A 25,525-nucleotide genomic window follows, 5' to 3' on the forward strand; every position below is an offset into this window, starting at 1 on the left:
TAGCCAGGCAAGACCACTGGACATGAACATCCCTTTGTAGGAGGACATCAGAAGCACAATGACTGATTAAATGCTGTGCTCAGAATCACACATTAGGCATATAGTGGTGCTAGAATTAAACCTTGTACTTTTGGCTATAGAAAGCAGTTTATTAATGATTGGCAGCCTTAATCCTTTGTGATAACAATCATACTTATTGATAAAGATCACAGAAGGTGGTACCGGATTGCATGCAGAAGTATCACAGTATGAAGAAGTTATTTGTAGTAATAACAGGGTGGCTAAAACTTGTCCTGGGACTGCTTTAAAGAGTGTGACAAACAATGGAACTAAATGGTGGCAGAGAATATCGAATTTGCTTACATAACGTCTACGACCAATTTTCTTAGTCTATTGCACCAGGACAATGCTGTGTCTGATTTTGAAGATTTCACAACAGAAATGTGAGACTTCTTACATGGTATTTTCTGGAACAATTAAGATAGTAGCATAAGATGCTGTGAGATAGATTCCTATGAGGAGAATCAAGATACAAGTGAAGTGAAGCAAAAATAAAAAATAATAATACTCACGTCACAAAATGTTGCTGATGCAAAATTATATGAAGCAGCTTTTTGTAACAGTTCTGACATACTTCCAGTTAGGCCTAAACATTGGTGTAATTCATTCTGCATTGCTGATAAAGTGAGACATCTGAGTAGGAAGCAAACAGTGTTTAGTCAGAAGCTGATCTGTTCCACAGAGATAGTATAGTTTGTGTTACAGCACTAAAGAAAAGCATTTTGCAATAGGGGAAGTGGCAGCTTCCACTTAAGTACATTGTTTAAAGCTGCAAAGTGAAACTAGAATTGGAAAAGAACAAAACCACATATTAGTGTTGGTATGAGTGCAGCTTCTGCTTGTTTTGTTTGGTATATTTGTTGTTGTTGTTGTTGCATTACTACATCATAATCATTAGCAAGTTATTGGAGGCATGCCTCTCCCCTTTAAATCATGGTCTTAGTCATTCCTTGTTTGAAGTTTCTCTGAACTTTATAACAATTATAGACTATACATCAGTTACAGACATCGTTTATCCTTCCTTCTTATGGGTTTCATAGATCTATTATATAAAAAGGTTGAATAGTGGGTAGTCTGTCAAAAACTGATTTAGGGAAGCTTGTCTGGTTAACACTGGTATATAAAATGAAAATACTGTATTTTAACATGCATCAAAGCCCCTATACCCCTTACAGTCTCCTAGTATAATTAACTGTGAGGATGTAAAATCTCAGACCTTTACTGTGTTTTGTATAATGGCCTTGCACTCTTGACCATTTTGGCTTTATTGAATTAGCGTGTGACTGACCATACTAACATCCCATAAAAGTACTATTTGTGAATAAGTGCTTCATAAAATCCTTTGCCTGCATTCCAGAACTATAAATGACTGAGATTCCTAATCAGCTTATACCAGATACAACAGTGATTGCACCCAGTGTATGATGCCAGATATCTAATTATTATCCACAGTCACAACAGTGTTAGAAACTTCTGCTGCCTTTACGTATGTGGATGCTCCTTTATGAAGGTGCTATATGAACCATAAGTGTAATGATGCTGAGGGGTGCACTGCATACTTTTAAGAGTGGTGAAAGTAAAGTCCAGGGGATAGCCATACTCCAAGAGCATCTTGTAGTATAAACAGCTTAAGTGTGTTGTAACATAGCCTGTAGTGACATTCATTGCCATCAGATAAGAGCTGTGGTTTGACAGCTTACCAGTGTGCTCTTTAGTTTTCTGGCCCTGCTGGTATGGGCTGACTCATACAAAAGTGATCATCACATCCTCCATTTCCTGATGCACATAATTGCATCAACCTGACATGCCTCCTCCTAGTGCTGGCTGCAGATGTTCTGCTGGAGAGCCACAAGGGGTGCATCCAGAAAATATGACAAATCGTTAACATACATGAAAAGAGGCATGCATCCACACCCATTGTCCCACTGCAGTGGCATGAAAGGCAAAGTAATGCAAGAGGATCCATGTCTGAAATGTTATTTTGAATGAATGGATGGATGCAAGTCCTAGTGGTACATCTAACAGTAAGCAAAAGTTTTAGTGACATAACTGCTAAGAAGAACATGTCACCAAATGTTATGTCCATGTTTATGTTTACACCCACCAACACACACAAACACACACACATACACTAACACAAACAAAGACACACACACGCACACAAACACATGCACAGACACACACACATTGGGTACAATGCTTCATACAGATAATATCTGTTTAGAAAAATCAAGCACCACAATCCACCTTTTTCATACACACCGTAAGAAACTGAAATATGACACAGGGAGGATGCAAGTCGCTCTTAGTCTTCCATAAAGAGACATGTTGGCTCTAGGTTGTCAACAGGTCCAGTGCATGTTTCACACATAGAGTCAAAGGTGTTCCATATACAACAGATGACTCTGGTAGGGGTGTGTGTGTGTGTGTGTGTGCATGTCACAGTGGGCAAGTGAGAGTAAAACACTATTGCAGACTGCCTTGCTTCCATATGTGTCAAATGTCTACAGCTAGATGGCATATAATTTTCAGAGTAGCATGTGTGTTGCATGTGAATCACCTATCATAGTACACCTCACACATTGTTAGTCATATGGGACATCAGCCCAAGAACTGCAAATACGATGTGTCTGCAATACACAGCAATGTCAAGAGCCTCACTAATGTTTGGAGACTGTCTAAGGTTAATATCTTACTGGCAAAAAATCAGAGATAACTACAGAGAAAGGCATATATCTGCCCCAGTAATGAAAGACAATGCAAGTGGTGCTTGTAAACAAACAAGCAATTACACACACACACACACACATAAATGTTGTACAGAATGTATATATGGCATGCATTATGAAGGACACTGAAAGTGCAGCGGGACATGACAGGGCACTGTATGTTCGTGACATATAGCTATGAGGTTACGACATAAAATATCTATGAATTTACCATTCGAGTATAAACAATGTAAGAATTTGTTACGAGTACTAAGCAGGCAATATATGAATGTATTTCTCATATCTATGACTAGGACAATACACTATTGTATTTACACAGGCTGTGAGCATATTGTTAACTATTCCAGGTGCATACCATATACAGCTGTACACAGGTCCATGGCACAGAACGAGCAGAACTGTCACATGTAAAATGCAAGGTATTTTGAGCAAACTCAGTAAGCATGGACAGAGAGGAACACAGGGGTCACCAAAAGAGCACTAGCTATCCCAGTCACATTTAGTAATTAGCCATAGACTGGAAGCAACAATACAAGCAGTATAGAGAGGTCACAGGTTGACAGTTGAGCTAGGTGTTCCAAATGCACACAGTATTCAGTCAGAGATAAGGTGTATGCCATAGGTGGTATGTAGACATTACCAGCAGAACAATGCATATTCCAAATACACACAATATTCAGCTCTGCACTTGGTGCCAAGCATGCATAGTGCAAAAAGGTCACTAGCATAGCAGCAGACATTGCAAGCATTCACAATATACAGCCACAGGTTGGGTGCCATGGAATTCATGGTGCACTGAGGGCAATAACAGAGTATTAGGTTTTCAAAGTGTGCACAGTGAGTAACAGTGGAGACAAAGTATGACATGGAAGGTGTACAAGCATAGCCATCATACCAGGACCACATCATATGCAGCCATGGACTGGGAACTATGAAAAGGGTGGTACACAGAGGTCACCAACAAAGTGCTAGCCAATGGCTTTGCACATATGTTGAAGTATGTAGCTGCAAGGAATTTGTATGAGGATGTAAAGTATTGCCACAGTTCATTTACAGCTGCATAATTATAGTTAGATACACAAGATAAAGCCTGAAACTTCTGTAATAGCTTTGAACATATTGCAGCCGTTGTTCCGGGGCCCCAAAGGCCCATTGGTTAAATGTGACTATGTCTTGGTTGGTTATCATGTGATTGGTTATTTGGTTATCATGTGCCTGCTGGAATGTCCTGCACAGGAGTACATAAGTAAGATGAGCATGCAAATAGTGGGGTGATGCTCCTCAGCCTACCTGAATCAGTGTATGTGCTTCAACTGGCATCAGGACAGGGTGCACCTATTCTGCCTGGCTCATAACATGTGTTCTTATATCATCACAGCTGTCTGGTCATCAGCTTTTGAAACAGGGCCACCACTGCCCTCTACATTTGTGGGTTTACCCGCAGTACCTATGCATGATGCTGTACAGTGACACAGCTCACCATTGTGACGGGGTGCTTTCATGTCACCTATTGTAATAAGTTCACCTCTTGTATGAGAGTGGCTGTGTTTCCCTTGCAGGTGTTAGGATAGCCACTAGAGCAGTCACATCAGTGCATGCACCATAAGAAGTACCCCCCCCCACACACACACACACACACAGACATCTATGATTTTGAGGCATGTTCTTCCTGCCGGAATAATGACTGCCATCCTGGAATAGTCAGGTATCTCCCACTGCTGGAGTGCATGTTGCTTATCTGTCTTCAGTTTACATTAAAAACAAATGTGATCTACCCAGCCCTTTCCATTAAATGGACATGAATGCAGCTGAGCTTCCCCCTCCCCCCTTAACTACTATAACTTTCTCTGATATTGTTTAATATTCGGAGAAGTTAAAAATACTGGAGATCCAATCCATTCAGTTGAATCGAATCACTTTCTCTACGTTCACTTTAAACTAATTTGAAGACACAAATGTCACTTTCTTTTTAGTTTGCTAAGTAACTGAAGCACAGCATTTGCTACTATATTTTTAAGGAAGCAAATATGTTTTACTTTTAGTGAATATTTGGTACTTACTAATTGAAATTCTCATATTAGCTGCCTATAAGTTCTTCACCTCTCCAACCATTTAAACAACTTTTTCTATTGCTTTTCTGTCATGATCCTCATTGACTAAAATCCCTAAAACTTCATATTCCCATTCCCATTCCATCACTAGGACTCCTTGTCCTTATTTTTTATTAAATTACAGCTTCTTCTATAGAGCCTGATTCTCTGGGGATCTGGAGGTTATAATACCCTGCAATCAATTGCTCGATCTTACCATGTGCACTTTATTTTTATGTAACTATATTTTTTCCAACTGATGCTAAAGGATGAACATCCAACCTGCTATTTAGCAGCCATTTGTAGTTTCAACCCACATATTACCTCTTCAACCCTTCTCCAGTGACTAGTTGGCGGCAATGTGGGTTAATCAAAAACGGATGTAAAATGATCTGATGTTTTGTCACTAGATATAAGCTGTATATAATGGATAATTCTAGAGTATGTAGGTAATAATAAATGCAATTAGTTGTTTTAGTCCAGTCAGTATCTTCAGTTTTAATGCTGTTGCATTTTTCTTTCACTTAAAGGTAGACGCGATGACATAAACACATATTATGATACCATTCCAAATAACAAAGCTGATGGAATTCAGGTAGGTATTGGTTACATTTACTAAGAAACAATAAAAGCTTACTCTTTTAACACATTTTTAGTAAACTGTTATTTGTAAAATATTTGTATTTTGTATAAAATAAAATATGAATGCCAGTGAATTGTTTTATGACGTGTCATGAATTATAACTATTTTATAGCTGATTTGCTGTTTGCTAATTAAATATAAGATCCTTTATCTTGTTTCATAGCTCAGAATCTACTGTTTAGATTGTTCTTTGCTAAATCAATAACTGACAGCATAAGGAGTTTTCATACATCACCACCTTTTGCTTCCTGCTTCACCTGCATATGAACTCTAACCCTGACCCTAACTGTAGCCATGCACCTTGCTTTATAAAAACATTCTGTTTAACAGTACCACTACACCACAAGAAAGCTTGTACACTCACCATACAAGCACACACACACGCACACGCATATGCCCTTACCTAACCTTAACTCTAACTCTAAGCTGCAAACACTCATACACTAAAATCTATTCCATTACCTGCAAACACTGATACATACACTAAAAGCTTTTATCTTAACTAACTTTTCCTCTAAGTGCAAAACACAAAAACTCTCAAAAAACCCTAAGCCTATCCCCTTATCCAACTCCTACTATATCCCTAACTCAAACACACTTGTACAGAAACTCCCACCCCAAATGTGCCTTCAATTACTTTTGTTGACAAATTAACAAGCCTTCCAAATTGTCATTCAAAAAATATGCTAGTCTCCCAAATTAATAAGCAAACATGCCCTACACTTTGTCAACCAAAGCAGCATTCTTCAAAATGCAGTGCAACACACACACACACACACACACATATATATATATATATATATATATATATATATATATATATATATATATATATATATATATATATATATATATATATATATATATATATATATATATATATATATATATATATATATATATATATATATATATATATATATATATATATATATATATATATATATATCTTAATGGGTCCACTTCTAAATCTCGAAAGCTCATAATCTCAAAATACTGAGTCCAAAATCTCAAATGTTCAAAATTCTGAAAACTCAAAATAATGAATTTCATAATATCGAAAAACCTACAGGATACCAACATTTACTATACTCCATCAGAAGCACATAGAGAAAAAAAAGACAAAGCATAAAAGTTTATGCCAACTATTAGCAAGGGTGCAAGCCTCCTTGCACCCCCCCCCACACCCCCTGCTACTTAAATATATCAACTCCGAGATCACACTTCACTAAATTAACATGAGTTACGTTGTAGTATAGCAACTTATAAGGCAACATGACTAAGGTTACAACAGGCAGTCATGAAGCACGTAATAGTATGTTTGCCATTTTTGTCTGTGGAGTACGATCTTGCAGTTGATATATTTAAGTAACGAAAGATGAGGGTACACTCCCTACATAGGTGGTGCAGGGGGGCTTGCTCCCCTGCTTATAGGTGGGGAAGAGTAATGTGTTTTGTTATGTAGTTTTGCTGGAATATTGTATGTGTTGGTGTACTCTATTTTTCCGATATTATGAAATTCAGTATTTTGAGTTTTCAGTATTTTGAACTTTCGAGATTTTGGACTCAGTATTTTGAATTTCGAGATTATGAGCTTTCGAGATTTAGAAATGGACATATATATATATATATATATATATATATATATATATATATATATATGTGTGTGTGTGTGTGTGTGTGTGTATGTGTGTGTGCATGCACATGTGTGTATGTATGTATGTATATGGTATGAATATTAGCTCTAGGTGAGGTGGTCACTAAGCTGTGACTCCCCATCCCCATGTTCGAATGGGAAGAAGCAGGATGATGCTGATGCCAATATATATCTCATACATACACACATAAAGACACATAGAACAGATTGCATCAAATCAAATTATTGGTGAGTAACATTCCCCATTTATGTAAACAGCTTGAATATCTCCAAACAAGAAAGAAACTTCAACTTCAAATGAAAATACCACACAGCACAATATAAATAGTTAAGTTAGGACATCATAATGGCATGTTACAGCAAAATTTCTAAAAAAAAAGGGAAGATGCCAGGATGCCATATTAGAAAACAACATTACATCACATCTAAAAAAAGTGTAGTATACCTACTTCATAATTCAGAATGAACAGCTAATGTGAGGGCCGGATTCATGAAGGCTTGCACGGAGTCTTAGAGTAGAGTAAGACTCCATGCAGCCATCATGTCCGACGATCGATCCAAGAACAGCCTGTAGGGGCATGTATGAGAGCTCCTAAAACAGCTCTTACACGGACAGGGCTGGGATATGCAAATTACCTCAATTGCAGGTGAAAGGCATGCAAATGAGGTAAATTTGCGATACAGGAAACCCGAGCCTGTCCGAGGAAGGGCAGTGTTATTTGCAGAAATGTACTCAGTTGACAACTGAGTACCGTTCTGCAAATAGCAAAACGGAGCTGTGACAGCTCCAAATAAAGGTTGCATCCAGTGCAGGAAGCATGCCAATGGCCAAATATACGGCCATGTGAAATGTTTCCTGATGCAATATAAAAATAATAATATTTTATTTTTTTTGCCGATTTCTGATGTTTAAGCGTAGCGCAGCGCTGCGCACACGGGGTGTGCTCTAAAACCCAGAATACTAAAAATTAAAACCCACAAATGTGGATTTTATTGAAATTTTTAATGTACAATGCAAGGGAATGGCAGGCTGAAGACAACATGGCCACCGAGTAGAGGTTGCTAAGGGGGGAAGCTCAGTCTAAGACATGTAACCAAGCATTAGTAGGCAATCCTATGTAAATGAGCGTTAGGATAGTGAATCACAAGTTTACATAGCAAATGAGCACAGTCAGTGGAATGTAGTCGTAGGATATGGGGAGTAACAGAGTAGAAGATAGGTGACATCACGAGGGGAGTATGTATGAAAGAAGTGAAGCTCATTGGTGCAGAGTGGCATGTGTCAGCTGTTATTCACATATCATGGAAAGAGGTGTGTCAACAAGTAGGCTAGGGAAAGGCAGGAAATGGAAGGTGTATGCCGTGGATAACACCAAAGTTTCTTGCTGAGCGGGTAAGTACGCTTGTGTGCACGTGTAAACCCGAGTAAAACAGAGTGCACGCATTTAAGCTGGAGTAAGCATGTATAAGGCTGTTTAAAGAGTTGTAAGCGTGTTTGCGCTGGTGTGCACACATTTTAACCCAAATAAGCAAGATTTAGTCCATGTAAGCATGTGTGCACGCATGTTAGCTGCTGTGCATGTGTTTGCACTTGTGTGCACAGCACCCCCCCCCCCGAGAAAACAGAAAGGAAAAAGGAAGCACAACAAATAGTAGGAAGCTACCAGGGAATACTAGCAGAGCTAGCAGGTGAAAATAATCAGAATCAGGCAATTACACAGGCAGTACACTAGCCCAGCCCAGCCTAGCACTTAAAACTCTGCAAACAACAGTCCATTATGTTTCTCACAACAGACACTGCAGTAAGCTAAAAGAAGTGAAAACTGAAAAAGCTTTACTGAGACAAAGAAATGTTAGGGGCTGCCATTACTGTTATAAGGTGACATATGCAACATACTGAGGGTGGTGACAATGGAAGTGCTGCTGGACAACCCACAGTGAGGAGATGGAGAAGAGTGTACAGGCCCAGGGTAACCTACCAGGGGCTACATGAGCTGGAGATAGTGGAGCGCTGTAGAGTGGACAGAGACCTCCTGCAGCAAAATGTTGAGCTGTGCAAGCCACGCCTCACACACAGAACCAACAGGGGAGAACCCATCCCAGTGGAAACCAAAGTATGTGTTGGCCTAAGAATATTAGCAACAGGTACCTTCCAGAGACCAACTGGTGATATGATGGGGATCACAGGCATCAGCATCCAGGATACTACACCAGTTCCGCATGTCTGTGATCATGTATATTTCCCCAATTCCCGTGAGATATTGGCCAGCAATATGCATCTCTTCCAGCAAATAGTGGAATACCCTGAGGTAGTGGATGCAATAGACTGCATGCACATACGCATCAAAGCACCAGCTGGCGAGCGGGGTAGGGTCTACTTCAACCGCAAGGGCTTCCCCTCCATCAACTGCCAGGTCGTGTTTGATGTCCAGGGCATAATACTGAATGTGTGTGCAGGCTGCCCTGGAAGCTACCATGATTCCCATATTTGGCATCTGATGCAGCTGTACCAGACATTTGCCAATGGGGACATACTACATGATCACCTAGTGGGGGATGCTAGCTATGCACTGGAGCCGTGGCTGTTGACACCCATCAGAAATGCACACACACCTGAACAGGAACGCCATATTGAGGCACACGCACAAACATGTAATGTAATAGAGCATGTGTTTGGGCTGCTCAAGTCATGGTTCCAGTGTCTGGACACATCTGGTGGAGCCTTGCAGTACTCACCAACTACATGTACCCAAATTGTCATGGTATGTGCTATGCTGCATAATATGATCCTGCAAAAACAGCTGCAGCAGGACCAGCATAGGCCTGGGCCAAACAGCCCCCCACCATTGCCAAGGCTATCACAGGCAGAGCGTGACTCAGAGGAGGAACAACCTGAGCCTGCCCCAGTATGCAGAAGGAGGCGTGCCCAGAATGCTTTTGCCTTGGCAAAGAGGCAATGCATAGCACATACACCGGCTCAGTAGGAACTCTGGAAATGATATAGCTCTCTGACTCACACATATAGTAAAAGGGATGCCTAAGTTGACACTACCTGCTTTCAAACATATATAGGGAGTGTAGTATGGGCATTCGACATAGGCAGCCCTGCAGCACCACCTAAGGCATGATTGCCATGTGTTAATCAATATAAAGCAGTGCTAAACAGCATTAACCACCATGTAGTATATGCAAACAAAATCGCACTATTTTGTATAAAATAAAATATGAATGCCAATGAATTGTTTTATGATGTGTCATGGATTATAACTATTTTATAGCTGATTTGCTGTTTGCTAATTAAATATAAGATCCTTTATCTTGTTTCATAGCTCAGAATCTACTGTTTAGATTGTTCTTTGCTAAATCAATAACTGACAGCATAAGGAGATTTCATACATCACCACCTTTTGCTTCCTGCTTCACCTGCATATGAACTCTAACCCTGACCCTAACTGTAGCCATGTACCTTGCTTTATAAAAACATTTTGTTTAACAGTACCACTACACCACAAGAAAGCTTGTACACTCACCATACACGCACACGCACACGCATATGCCCTTACCTAACCTTAACTCTAACTCTAAGCTGCAAACACTCATACACTAAAATCTATTCCATTACCTGCAAACACTGATACAAAAGCTTTTATCTTAATTAACTTTTCCTCTAACTGCAAAACACACAAACTCTCAAAAAACCCTAAGCCTATCCTCTTATCCAACTCCTACTATATCCCTAACTCAAACACACTTGTACAGAAACTCCCACCCCAAATGTGCCTTCAATTACTTTTGTTGACAAATTAACAAGCCTTCCAAATTGTCGTTCAAAAAATATGCTAGTCTCCCAAATTAATAAGCAAACATGCCCTACACTTTGTCAACCAAAGCAGCATTCTTTAAAATGCAGTGCGACACACACACACACACACACACACACACACACACACATATATATATATTTATATATATATGTATATATATATATATATATATATATATATATATATATATATATATATATATATATATATAGATATATATATATATATATATATATATATATATATATATATATATATATATATATATATATATATATATATATGGTCCACTTCTAAATATCGAAAGCTCATAATCTCAAAATACTGAGTCCAAAATCTCAAATGTTCAAAATTCCGAAAACTCAAAATAATGAATTTCATAATATCGAAAAACCTACAGGATACCAACATTTACTATACTCCATCAGAAGCACATAGAGAAAAAAAAGACAAAGCATAATAGTTTATGCCAACTATTAGCAAGGGTGCAAGCCTCCTTGCACCCCCCACACCTCCTGCTACTTAAATATATCAACTCCGAGATCACACTTCACTAAATTAACATGAGTTACGTTGTAGTATAGCAACTTAAAAGGCAACATGACTAAGGTTACAACAGGCAGTCATGAAGCACATAATAGTATGTTTGCCATTTTTGTCTGTGGAGTACGATCTTGCAGTTGATATATTTAAGTAGCAGGGGATGTGAGGGGTACACTCCCTACATAGGTGGTGCAGGGGGGCTTGCTCCCCTGCTTATAGGTGGGGAAGAGTAATATGTTTTGTTATGTAGTTTTGCTGGAATATTGTACGTGTTGGTGTACTCTATTTTTCCGATATTATGAAATTCAGTATTTTGAGTTTTCAGTATTTTGAACTTTCGAGATTTTGGACTCAGTATTTTGAATTTCGAGATTATGAGCTTTCGAGATTTAGAAATGGACACATATATATATATATATATATATATATATATATATATATATATATATGTGTGTGTGTGTGTGTGTGTATGTGTGTGTGCATGCGCATGTGTGTATGTATGTATGTATGTATATGGTATGAATATTACCGCTAGGTGAGATGGTCACTAAGCTGTGACTCCCCATCCCCATGTTCGAATGGGAAGAAGCAGGATGATGCTGATGCCAATATATATCTCATACATACACACATAAAGACACATAGAACAGATTGCATCAAATCAAATTATTGGTGAGTAACATTCCCCATGTATGTAAACAGCTTGAATATCTCCAAACAAGAAAGAAACTTCAACTTCAAATGAATATACCACACAGCACAATATAAATAGTTAAGTTAGGACATCATAATGGCATGTTACAGCAAAAATTCTAAAAAAAAAGGGAAGATGCCAGGATGCCATATTAGAAAACAACATTACATCACATCTAAAAAAAGTGTAGTATACCTACTTCATAATTCAGAATGAACAGCTAATGTGAGGGCCAGATTCATGAAGGCTTGCACGGAGTCTTAGAGTAGAGTAAGACTCCATGCAGCCATCATGTCCGACGATCGATCCAAGAACAGCCTGTAGGGGCATGTATGAGAGCTCCTAAAACAGCTCTTACACGGACAGGGCTGGGATATGCAAATTACCTCAATTGCTGGCGAAAGGCATGCAAATGAGGTAAATTTGCGATACAGGAAACCCGAACCTGTCCGAGGAAGGGCAGTGTTATTTGCAGAAATGTACTCAGTTGACAACTGAGTACCGTTCTGCAAATAGCAAAACGGAGCTGTGACAGCTCCAAATAAAGGTTGCATCCAGTGCAGGAAGCATGCCAATGGCCAAATATACGGCCATGTGAAATGTTTCCTGATGCAATATGAAAATAATAATATTTTATTTTTTGCCGATTTCTGATGTTTAAGCGTGAAGCGGCCTGCACACGAGGTGTGCTCTAAAACCCAGAATACTAAAAATTAAAACCCACAAATGTGGATTTTATTGAAATTTTTAATGTACAATGCAAGGGAATGGCAGGCTGAAGACGACATGGCCACCGAGTAGAGGTTGCTAAGGGGGGAAGCTCAGTCTAAGACATGTAACCAAGCATTAGTAAGCAATCCTATGTAAATGAGCATTAGGATAGTGAATCACAAGTTTACATAGCAAATGAGCACAGTCAGTGGAATGTAGTCATAGGATATGGGGAGTAACAGAGTAGAAGATAGGTGACATCACAAGGGGGGTATGTATGAAAGAAGTGAAGCTCATTGGTGCAGAGTGGCATGTGTCAGCTGTTATTCACATATCATGGAAAGAGGTGTGTCAACAGGTAGGCTAGGGAAAGGCAGGAAATGGAAGGTGTATGCCGTGGATAACACCAAAGTTTCTTGCTGAGCGGGTATGTGCGCTTGTGTGCACGTGTAAACCCGAGTAAAACAGAGTGCACGCATTTAAGCTGGAGTAAGCATGTATAAGGCTGTTTAAAGAGTTGTAAGCATGATTGCGCTGGTGTGCGCACATTTTAACCCAAATAAGCAAGATTTAGTCCGTGTAAGCATGTGTGCACGCATGTTAGCTGCTGTGCACGTGTTTGCACTTGTGTGCACGGCACCCCCTCCCCGAGAAAACAGAAAGGAAAAAGGAAGCACAACAAATAGTAGGAAGCTACCAGGGAGTACTAGCAGAGCTAGCAGGTGAAAATAATCAGAATCAGGCAATTACACAGGCAGTACACTAGCCCAGCCCAGCCTAGCACTTAAAACTCTGCAAACAACAGTCAATTATGTTTCTCACAACAGACACTGCAGTAAGCTAAAAGAAGTGAAAACTGAAAAAGCTTTACTGAGACAAATAAATGTTAGGGGCTGCCATTGCTGTTATACGGTGACATATGCAACATACTGAGGGTGGTGACAATGGAAATGCTGCTGGACAACCCACAGTGAGGAGATGGAGAAGAGTGTACAGGCCCAGGGTAACCTACCAGGGGCTACATGAGCTGGAGATAGTGGAGCGCTATAGAGTGGACAGAGACCTCCTGCAGCAAATTGTTGAGCTGTGCAAGCCACGCCTCACACACAGAACCAACAGAGGGGAACCCATCCCAGTGGAAACCAAAGTATGTGTTGGCCTAAGAATATTAGCAACAGGTACCTTCCAGAGACCAACTGGTGATATGATGGGGATATCACAGGCATCAGCATCCAGGATACTACACCAGTTCCGCATGTCTGTGATCATGTATATTTCCCCAATTCCCGTGAGGTATTGGCCAGCAATATGCATCTCTTCCAGCAAATAGCGGAATACCCTGAGGTAGTGGGTGCAATAGACTGCATGCACATACGCATCAAAGCACCAGCTGGTGAGCGGGGTAGGGTCTACTTCAACCGCAAGGGCTTCCCCTCCATCAACTGCCAGGTCGTGTGTGATGTCCAGGGCATAATACTGAATGTGTGTGCAGGCTGCCCTGGAAGCTACCATGATTCCCATATTTGGCATCTGATGCAGCTGTACCAGACATTTGCCAATGGGGACATCCTACATGGTCACCTAGTGGGGGATGCTGGCTATGCACTGGAGCCATGGCTGATGACACCCATCAGAAATGCACACACACCTGAACAGGAACGCCATATTGAGGCACACGCACAAACATGTAATGTAATAGAGCATGTGTTTGGGCTGCTCAAGTCATGGTTCCAGTGTCTGGACACATCTGGTGGAGCCTTGCAGTACTCACCAACTACATGTACCCAAATTGTCATGGTATGTGCTATGCTACATAATATGATCCTGCAAAAACAGCTGCAGCAGGACCAGCATAGGCCTGGGCCAAACAGCCCCCCACCATTGCCAAGGCCATCACAGGCAGAGCGTGACTCAGAGGAGGAACAACCTGAGCCTGCCCTAGTATGCAGAAGGAGGTGTGCCCAGTATGCTTTTGCCTTGGCAAAGAGGCAATGCATAGCACATACACTGGCTCAGTAGGAACTCTGGAAATGATACCGCTCTCTGACTCACACATATAGTAAAAGGGATACCTAAGTTGACACTACCTGCTTTCAAACATACAGGGAGTGTAGTATGGGCATCCGACATAGGCAGCCCTGCAGCACCACCTAAGGCATGATTGCCATGTGTTAATCAATATAAAGCAGTGCTAAACAGCATTAACCACCATGTAGTATATGCAAACAAAATCGCACACACCAACTAGCACAACTGTGGTCAATGTTCAGTAATATTGGGCAATGTACAGCAATGTTGGTGAATATTGACCAATGTTGGACAAGCCTGGTCTAAGTAGGGCATAGATGAACAAAAGCCAACATGCTTATATTTGCTTAACTGGCCCTTAAGCAGTCTGGTCTGCTCAGTATGAAAATATAAAGCAGTGATGGGCCTCAAACCCAGGATACTGTGCACTATAGCCAAAGTACTGAACCACTAAACCATGACAGCATTGCAGTGGTCCACCTGTATGAAGGAATGTTGATAAGTCTATGCAAAGTATTTCATGGAAACTCTGCAGGCACAGCATAACCCTTGTTGAGTTATGACACAAAGGTGAGTCCTGCAGTGAGAACCGAACCTGACTTCCAACACACACAGTATAAATGTTAATATCGGTCATTTTCACACACATCAACAAATGTAGTGAACCTCAGATAGCAACATACTGAAAGGTCACACTGGGCATGCTCACACACCTGAATAAATGAGACAAATGTCAGGCAACAAAACACAGAATGGCAGAACTGGGCATGCTCACACACTTAGGCCATGTATGAGTACAGCAGTGGGCCACGCATATCTGGCAGTTGCATGTGTTAACCCAGGAACCTGTCACTATACAGCAATCTGCCCTGTGCACACAGTTATATGACAACAGACATATCTGTAATATAGTGGAACCCTGTCATAATCAAATATGTTCTGCAGATACCAAAGTTGTTCATAGAAACTGGTAAAGCAAATATGATAAAGACCTGCAAACAGTATCAGCAATAAACATTGTGCATCTTGAACATTAGCATAGCTTCAGAGGTCGGTACTAGGCTATCTGCCCTAGGGCATGTACAAGCCTAGCCAGAGTGTGTTTGGCATTCGCAACCCTGTCAGATTACTACACTGTGTGTGTGAATAGTAGGTCACACAAGATAGCCCATGTATGTTTAGGCTAGTGTGCCTCTGTCTAGCAGGGACACAGCAGATATCCCAGGGGTAAACATACGATCACCCATACAGTTGCCAAGATGTCTCCTGTAGGTGGTCAGTGGGTGGCTCTGCCTATGTGAAACTGGGATTACATTCTGGAGTGAGTGGAGCCTCTGGGATAAGAATCTGTCCCTCCATAATGTCCTATTAACATCTGTTTTGAAGTATACATCCCTGGAGTGTGTAGCTCCATGGGAGTCGGATATCCTGAGGTGGAGCATGTCCAGTAATTCCGGGTTGGGTATATCTGTAAACAACAGGCACACATCATATCTGAGTAGGTGGTAAGCGACTGAGTAAAGCTGGAGTTACTGCATCTGAACTGTGCAGGGCATCTGTGTGAGTCCCTAGATCTGCTTGGTGAGGAACTTCCATGGCCAGTACAGTTGCTGCAGGTGTCGGGTAAGGTACACCCCAAATGTGGCATTGTAACCAAGCATGGATGTGATGAGTATAGGGGCACAATGACCTCACTCGATCTAGATGTGAAACCATATGGGATAAGGTGGCCCACATAGAAGGTGTGTCCAACCACTTTGGCAGCGTGAATGTCAAAGGCGACAGTATGAACAAGTCATGTCCCCAAACCCCTAACAACTCCTACCATATGTAATGGAGTACTACCTATGTGGTAATGTGTGGGCATGTTGTTATTCCCAAAGGGGATGACTATGCAACTAATGGCATTTAGCTGTAGGCCATGGCTCAGGCACCAGACATCCATCTCTGTGAGACCCTGTTTGAGTATGCATGTGGCAGCTGGAGAGTTGATCATGGCACCCAGTTTGCAGTCAAGTGCAAACATGTCCAGCCATATTCCCCCTGTGGTAGCCTGTACGTCAGACAAATATATACTGAAAAAGAGAGGTCCCAGGACCGAGCCGTGTGGGATGCCATGTGTAACTGGTGTATAGTCAGACATGGCACCTGCAATTCTGACCATGTGGGTGCTATCCCTGATCCAGGTATCAATCCATCATGTGAGATATGTTTCCATATTGATGCTGGTGAGCCTATGCATAATGGCCCAGTGGGTTAGTGTGTTGAAGGGTTTTGCAAGGTTCAGGTAGGCTGTGTGGACAGCCGTCCCTATGTTGATGGACCTGTTAGCCATTTAAAGAATACAAACAGGTTCAAGAGGCAAGATCTGCCCACAACAATGCTGAAATGTGTAGGACACAGTGTCTGTAGGTTCCCGATGTCTATGTGTATGAGATCCATGACAATATGCTCTATAGCTTTGCAGAACAGGCTACTTAGGCTTATAGGGCAATATTGTCTGTGGTCCGTTGTGGCACCAACTCTGTGGAGTGGGACCACTGTCACTGTACGCCATTCCTTGGGTACATATCCTGTGGTAACTCCGATATTGAACAGTGATGCAATGTGAGGGTTGTGTCTGTCATGATGCTCGTGTAAGATGCAGGCTGGGACACCGTCTGGTCACATTGATACTCTGATGTACGCTTTAGGGAGGGCAGCACTCACCTGTTACTGTGTAATGTCAGGGAGGTTATACTCTGTTGGGATGGATAGTTTCTCCTTAGGGGAGATGGGTGGGAGACATCTGCACTGAACCTGTTTGCCAGGATGTTGGCAATGCCAGTGGGTTCAGGGTAGGTTTAGTCAGTATGCAGTAACTCACAGCATATCAGTGAGTGTCCACCCAGGTTCATGACATAACTGAAAAAGGCTGTGTGATAGTCCTACGTGTCTCTTGCAATTGTCTGGTAGAAGCGGCCCTTAGAAAAGTTCATGAGTGATTGTAGCTGTCTGCTAGTACAGATCACAGATGCCTTCCCAGTCTGAGATTGTGTGTTGTACAGCATATTAATGGCTGGGGTTTACCAGACAGGTCCCCTGCCATTGGAGTAGTGAGTCCTGTTGTTATTTGGGATAGCACAATCCATGCAGTCTACTAGGTGTCCATAGAATGTGTATGCAAAGGATGCAGCAGTGTGAGCCATATTTGCCACTGTCTCAGGGTCTCTGAAGGATACCACCTTGCTTCGGTGAAGTGAGCCGTTGGCTCATGAGAAGTTCACCAAGATTACCCAGGATGGGTGTGTGGAGGGTATATGTACTTCCAGTGAGATACATGTATGTTCTGACCTTACCAATGAGGGTTATATTGCTGGTGTGGAAGATAGAGTCCCCATGTTGGTGAAGATCAGGTCCAATATGTATTCCCCCTTGTGACTGTGCTGACTGGTTGTGCCATAGCATATGAGTCTACAAATTGTAGCGACTGTTGGGTGAGGGTGTTGGGGCTTGAGTAGTATCCCCAGTCAATATTTGTGTATATGAAGCCACACAATATACTGGTGTTTGTGGAGACCTTCATATTCTCCATAGTTCTCACGAAAGCCGAGTGTGGTTCCTGAGTTTGGGAGTGTGTTCTGTAGCAGGCAACAAACTGAAAGGCAGTATTGCACAATGGTAGTTGTATATGTATGGTCTGTGATGCTCTGTGCAGTGCTACTAACCCAAAGGTGTGTGTATATGTGATGTATATGGATACCCCCCCTAGTTGTGTTGTCTGTTCCAAGTCTTGTTGTCAGACAGCATGGTATGAAACATAACCTGGTAGTGCTGGTGTGCATAAGCGAGCCTGAACCAGGCGTCTGTCAGTGCACAGATATCGCTATCCTCCATACTGAGGAGAGTCCTGTGTGGCCGCAATATGAGGTTAACACAACTGTTGTTGAGCAGCATTACCCTTAGTTTAATTTAACCTGTAATGTCTATGGAGGTGGGTTTGTCTTCTGAGCCCTGCTTAAAAAAGGCACTATGGTGGTAGCAAGAGCCTTAGCCAGCATTCCAAAATCCAAGGGTGACAGGTGCAAGCTGTCCATAATGAAGCTACGTGGCATGTTGAGCATAGACACTGTATCCCCTATGAATTAAACAAATTTGTTAGGCAACTGTTAAATGTGATATGTGTGTCCGTATACTGTGACATCATAATTTGTGGGTGTAAGATGCTAGACAAGGTCAGGGTCATACTGGCCTGGGCTACATGATCAGAGCGTTCCTCCATGTATCATGTCATGTGGTCCAGGGAGTAACGTCTGAGGTTATACACACCAGCATGGACAATGATGGTGCCAGTCCTGTACTTGCTTTGGAGTGACCTGACTGCCTGTGTTATGCGGCAGATCCTGGCACCCAACAGACAGTCCAAAGTGACTATTCTCTTGTTAGGGCTGGTGAGTGGTACGTCAGTGTGTTTGACAATAAGTGTCACCTATTACAAGTGTATTAGGTGTGTTGTTTAGCCTGAAGGGCAGTGACTTTGTGGCACACTGACATTGTGAACTATGTGATATGTGGGTATTGTAGTAGGGTAGCAGGTGTGTGTGTGTGTGTGTGTGTGTGCTTTGGAGGTCTCTGCTGCTTAGGTAGAGTACATTTACAGCATCCAAGTATGTCTATGTGTGATAATGTGGTTTGAGTGCTGTTGCTAGAGGATATGTGAGACCGATATGTGGTGTGTGTGTGGTTACCTTCACCACCTGATAGACTGTGCCAGTCATGGGTCGAGAGAATTCAGCACCATGTATGTCTATATAGGTGCATCTTACACATATATCTGAGTTTGTCGGGAGGAGGAGAGAGTAGTCTGTGTACATGAGGCAGATGTGACATTGTGTCAATATCACAATATCCACCAGCTGGTCTGAAGAGTACACACAAAACCGACCCCTGGACATGCCAGGATATTATCATGACATACTCTGTAGCCTGATCACAAAGGATCAGTAGGGTGTTAAGTGTGTAAAAGAGTATAACAGGGATTAGTGCTCATGTTCGTTGGTGTTTTGTAAAGAGTAGCTGAGAAGGAGTCCAGACTGAATCATGACACCTCCTTCAGCTATGTCATAAATAGCAATGTACACCCATATATGTCCTGAGTCAGGGCCAACTGTACCTGAGTGACAATGCCGACATCATGACAGACAGGCCCATATGTACATACCTATCTCCTACTAACAATAGTCCATATCATCATACCAGGAGATATTACATGTAGAATGTATGAGCAGCTACCCCCACTGCCACAAGCATGGCAGCAAGTGGAATACATTGATTCCCAATATGTGTCATGCACAAACTACAGAACAAACAGATCATGCACCTGAACAGTCAGTTGAGCCTCACCCCCTACACAGGATGTGGAACCATTGAATGTGTCACAGCTATATATGGCACTCCCTACAAGTGTTGCTGCACAACACACCATGGGAAGTCATGTTCAGTACGCCTATGAAGTCTGATCTGCAAAGTCATGGAGTCCATCATGGTTGCAGTCATAAACAGAGCTATTGGAAGCTGACATACATACAACCCTACCAACTGTGGTATGTTCATGTGCGGATCATGGTTCCCAAACATGCTAGACTATTTGCAAGGCAGCCACCCAGAACATACATCAATGAACACATCTACACATGTGTCACATAGACTTTGAATAGCCCTTTATCAACATCACAGACACATGTAGTATCCACAAAACCAACAAGCTGTGCATAAATATGTGTTGACATATGACGGAATGTCAATGTGTCCACAGATATATCACACAAGGTAAGGATTCTGAGGTCTTGTTCAAGCTGTTGACACCTGCTGACCCACATGGACCATTCCTGGAATGGCATAAAACAAAGTGTACATCACCATGTCCAGTCTGATGATGTCACCATCCTATAAATACAGCAGGAGAAGGGAAACCTGCCAGTAAAGCAAATAGCGTGCCGTGTTAAAGTGTCTCTCTCTCTCTCTCTCTCTAGTATCATAACATAGTTAGGTAGGGGTTTGAATCCTGCAAACAGAGAGTGTGTGTGTGTGTGTGTGTGTGTGTGTGTGTGTGTGTGTGTGTGTGTGTGTGTGTGTGTGCAATTTCCTTTGAGATGTGTTCTGTTTTTGGAGACTGGGAAAACTTACTAAAAGAGGTACATTCCTCTTTGGAAAGTCTGATGATGTCACCATCCTACAAATACAGCAGGAGAAGAGAAACCAGCCAGTAAAGCAAATAGCACGCCATGTTAATGCATCTTCCTGTAGTATCATAACATAGTTAGGTAGGGATTTTAATCCTGCAAACAGTGAGTATGTATGCAATTGTCTTTGAAAGGAGTGCCCTTTTTGGAGACTGTGAAAATGCACTAAAAGAGGTACATTCCTCTTTGGAAAGATTGATGATGTCACCATCCTACAAATACAGCTGAAGAAGGGAAACCAGCCAGTAAAGCAAATAGTGTGCCATGTTAATGTGTCTCTCTCTAGTATCATAACATAGTTTGGTAGGGGTTTGAATCTGGCAAACAGTGAGTGTGTGGGTTGGGGGGTTGTGTGTATGTATGCAGTTTCCTTTGAGAGGTGTTCCCTTTTTGGAGAATGGGAAAACTCACTAAAAGAGGTACATTCCTCTTTTGAAAGTCTGATAATGTCACCATCCTACAAATACAGCAGGAGAAGGGAAACCAACCAGTAAAGCAAATAACGCACCATGTTAAGCAAATAGCGCGCCATGTTATTGTGTCTCTCTCTAGTATCATAACATAGTTAGGTAGGGGTTTGAATCCTGCAAACAGTGAGTGTGTCTGTGTGTGGGGGGTGTGTGTATGTGTGCAGTTTCCTTTGCGAGGGGTCCCTTTTTGGAGACTGGGAAAACTCACTAAAAGAGGTACATTCCTCTTTGGAAAGTCTGATGATGTTACCATTCTACAAATACAGGTGGAGAAGGAAAGCCACTCAGTAAATCAGATAGCACTCTGTGTTAATGCATTGCTCTCTAGTATCATAACATAGCTAGGTAGGGGTTTGAATCCTGCAAATGCTGATTGTGTGTGTGTCACTGTTGGTCAATGCAGTGTGGGTTTTGCTTTTACTATGGTATGACATAGTATGATTACAACAGTAAGTGCATTGCACACATCAGGTATCTGCATGGCAAATATATATGTGTACATGTCCCCTCAATCAGTACATAGGTGCGAAGCCTGCATAGTACATGAATACATTTGTTTCCATTGACAGGTTGTGCCGCTGCTTCTCAGATTGTAGGTCACATATGTATGTATGTGGCAAGGCCGTCGACTGTCGTGTTCTGTGGCCAAGGTCATCTGTGGCACACACACCCATGACAGTTACTTAAGAGTAGTGTGAGTGATGGTATATGCCTGGGGTATATGTCAGACATCATCATACACAACAAAGACTGCCAAGAATGGACAGTCTTTATAGGTGCATGACTGCCTTGTGGATATGCATTCAGGCCTCTAATGTCTTATGTGATACACCTTAGGACTCCACAATACCTATGGATATGTGGATACCAAGGGACACATGACATAACATGAGGCTGTATGTACACGTTGGTACCCAACATACATGTTGAGGGCTACCACCTGTGTGGTACTGACAGGATAGTATGTATAGTACATGAGGATGACTATGCCATAGTCGGCTTACTGCTACACAGCATGTATCAGACAACATGTATCTGTCTGTATGATACCCTTGTGTAGGATATGCGTCCCATCCTGGGAATGCATTGTAGGCCAATCCATGCATTTCCAGATTTGGATGGACACATCCCTAGTCTGTCTGCATGTACCTAAAGGGGATATATGCCAAACAGGTGTGGTCACAGGAATGGGTGGCAGTCATTACCACTGGTTAGTGTTATAGTGTAGCACCGGAAGTATCCAATTGATACTGGATTCCCTACTACTGTGTGTCATTTGTCAGGACATCATCCAATGATTGCTTATAGTCATGCTGTTGAGGTTGTGTATTCTACCAGACCACAAATAATTAACAGATATTAATGGTATCACCCACAGCATAGTGTCAACCCATGTCATACACGTCTACCCATGTTAGTACATAACTGTAGTAGAATGCTTAATGGCCATTGAAAGATACTTTGAGATGTTAACAATGTGTACGACAGGGTATGCCACACATCCCATGTGTCCACTATGCACATACATCCAGAAAGTGCGCACCCACCATGTTCACAAATGTACACTTGCTAATCTGTACTGCACACATCACACACATACTGTCCACTCACTAACACATGCTGGCAACAGATTACACTTCAGCCAAGTGGCACATGGGTGGACAATACATACTCAGACCTAACAGTGGTGTAAACAATGCTACATTGACAATCAGAGCTTTGATGCATAATGTCTGCTCAGATATACCTACAAGGATGTTGTTACACTTCCTTGTTGACAACTTGCTATTATTGCTACACTGCTATAGTGCCACCCTGTGCATCAGCACCATGTTAGCCTGTCGCTGCGTCAATGATGCAGATGACAGGAGGCAACACAGGTATCATCATATGCACAGGGCATTTTGTTGTTTGCCAGAGCCTGACATTGACCCATCCAATCAACATGTTTGTGTGTGTGTGTGTGTGTGTGTGTGTGTGTGTGTGTGTGTGTGTGTGTGTGTGTGTGTGTGTGTGTGTGTGTGTGTGTGTGTGTAAGGGACAACAGTACAGCATGGGCCAATGTTGATGTAATGTGTGTGTGTATGTGTGAGCCATAGTTGTTTGGTTAATGTGTGAGTGTGTCTACATGCACACAGCTCCACCATGTGGCTGCCATATATGGTAGTTTGTGGGACAGCCACAGACTGTATCTGCTAGGCTGTACAGATCACTGTCTCTGGCCACGGACACAGTACCTGTGCCTGGCAGGGGTGTTACAGACAGTATCGGGTACCAACCCTGACTGGGTAGTGTCATCAGAGGCAGAGGTATGATGACTGGACCCATGTCCTTGCTGGGACTGGCCAGAGCCATGTGCACATGGTCTACTGGAACGGTCAATGGACAGGCCAGCCCCAGCATTGCTGGGACTGGTACTGCAACTATGGGAGCAGCTGTGAACTGTGGGCCATCCGTGATCACTGCCAGCTGTTGCTGTTGCTGGCATGCGTCCGCGTCGACGTTGCAACCGTCCTGCATGGTCCTGGCTCATGGAAGACATGTTGTGGAGGGCATCTAATGTCTCCTCCCAATGTCTATCAGTGAACTCGGTGTAAGTCCGTATGGCACCGACAAGGTCACAGATGCTGTCATTGATAGCAGTGTAATGTGCCATCTGCATCCTAAGTCCCTGCCTGGTGTACCGTTCCATACGTGCCTGAGCCTGCATTACAGCCCAGAACATACTGGTCGTCATAAGACCTGTGAGGGCACACCTGCCAGCGGCAATACGACTAGTGGTGCTCCCCCGAGAACCCCTGGACCTCCGCCTATGTGGTACCATTCTGGGTCTACGGCTATGGCTGCTTTGAGGGGATGCAAGTGCCATGGTTACCACACTCTCCTGGTCAATGCCAACTGTATGTTGTCCCTCACCTATGGCCATTGGTGGTGAGGGATGTATTGACAGTATGAGTGTGCGCATAGATGGGGTTGAACGCTGTGTACTGTCGATTGGCGGACCAATGACAGAACCTGTCAAATCTTCCTGTGTCAAAATACATGTGTCATCATCACTACTATTTGTGGCAGTGGCTTCAGGTTGCCTGCTGCTTTTGCCAACCCCTAACTCAGCACCTGTGAGAGGAAGACAGGAAACACACTTTACGGTCTGCACATGCACACATGAACACATGAACACATGCACACATGCACACATGAACACATGCACACATGAACACATGCACACATGCACACATGAACATTAATACACACCTCACTACAGCACATACACAGACATACCAGCAATGCATCACATATTCTATAGTGGGTGAAGGTGGGTGTCAGTATCACAAGGTAGACAGTCACCACACACGTGTCAGCATGCAGAATATGTGTTGCACAAGACCATGCAGTGCAAGTGTAGACGCCCCTATTAAATGGCAGTATACATGGCTTTGATGCAACTATGTAGTTGTTCAGTGATTGGCTACACCCTGGAACACAATGTGTACATGGACACAACATTGCTGTGCAGGTATTATCAGCTCTGCAATGTCCTGTGGACCATCACTCACAAATATACATGCCATGGCTGCATGTGTTATCTGTGTGACACATAGATATCCATGTCTGAGTGCAGTGTCTGTGTCCATAGCAGATAATAGTGGGCACGGGTGTAGCACATGCATGCTATGTACACACACGGGATGTGCAGTGCATGTTGACGTGAAGGAATCCCAATGCTCGACATGGCCAGTGTACAGTGGTTATGGTGAGTGTGGGACATATTGCAGATATGTGGGTGCCAGACATGGCATGGCATGCTACATGACTGCAACATTAAACACCACACATATCCAATGTGTGGCAAGT

General features: G+C 42.4%; 1 protein-coding gene across 2 annotated transcripts in view; it reads left to right on the forward strand.

The window, feature by feature from the left end:
* Positions 1-25,525, forward strand: part of LOC122791812 (signaling lymphocytic activation molecule-like) — a 528,221-nt gene that overhangs the window by 360,540 nt on the left and 142,156 nt on the right. For both annotated transcript variants that reach the window (XM_044059767.1, XM_044059768.1), the window contains one exon: positions 5,410-5,474. In XM_044059767.1, the coding sequence (XP_043915702.1) occupies positions 5,410-5,474 (65 nt within the window). The remainder of the gene's footprint in view (positions 1-5,409; positions 5,475-25,525) is intronic.

This window comes from Protopterus annectens, chromosome 17.part0, assembly GCF_019279795.1.
Source record: "Protopterus annectens isolate FY-2018-M chromosome 17.part0, PAN1.0, whole genome shotgun sequence".
NCBI classification, from domain to species: domain Eukaryota; kingdom Metazoa; phylum Chordata; order Ceratodontiformes; family Protopteridae; genus Protopterus; species Protopterus annectens.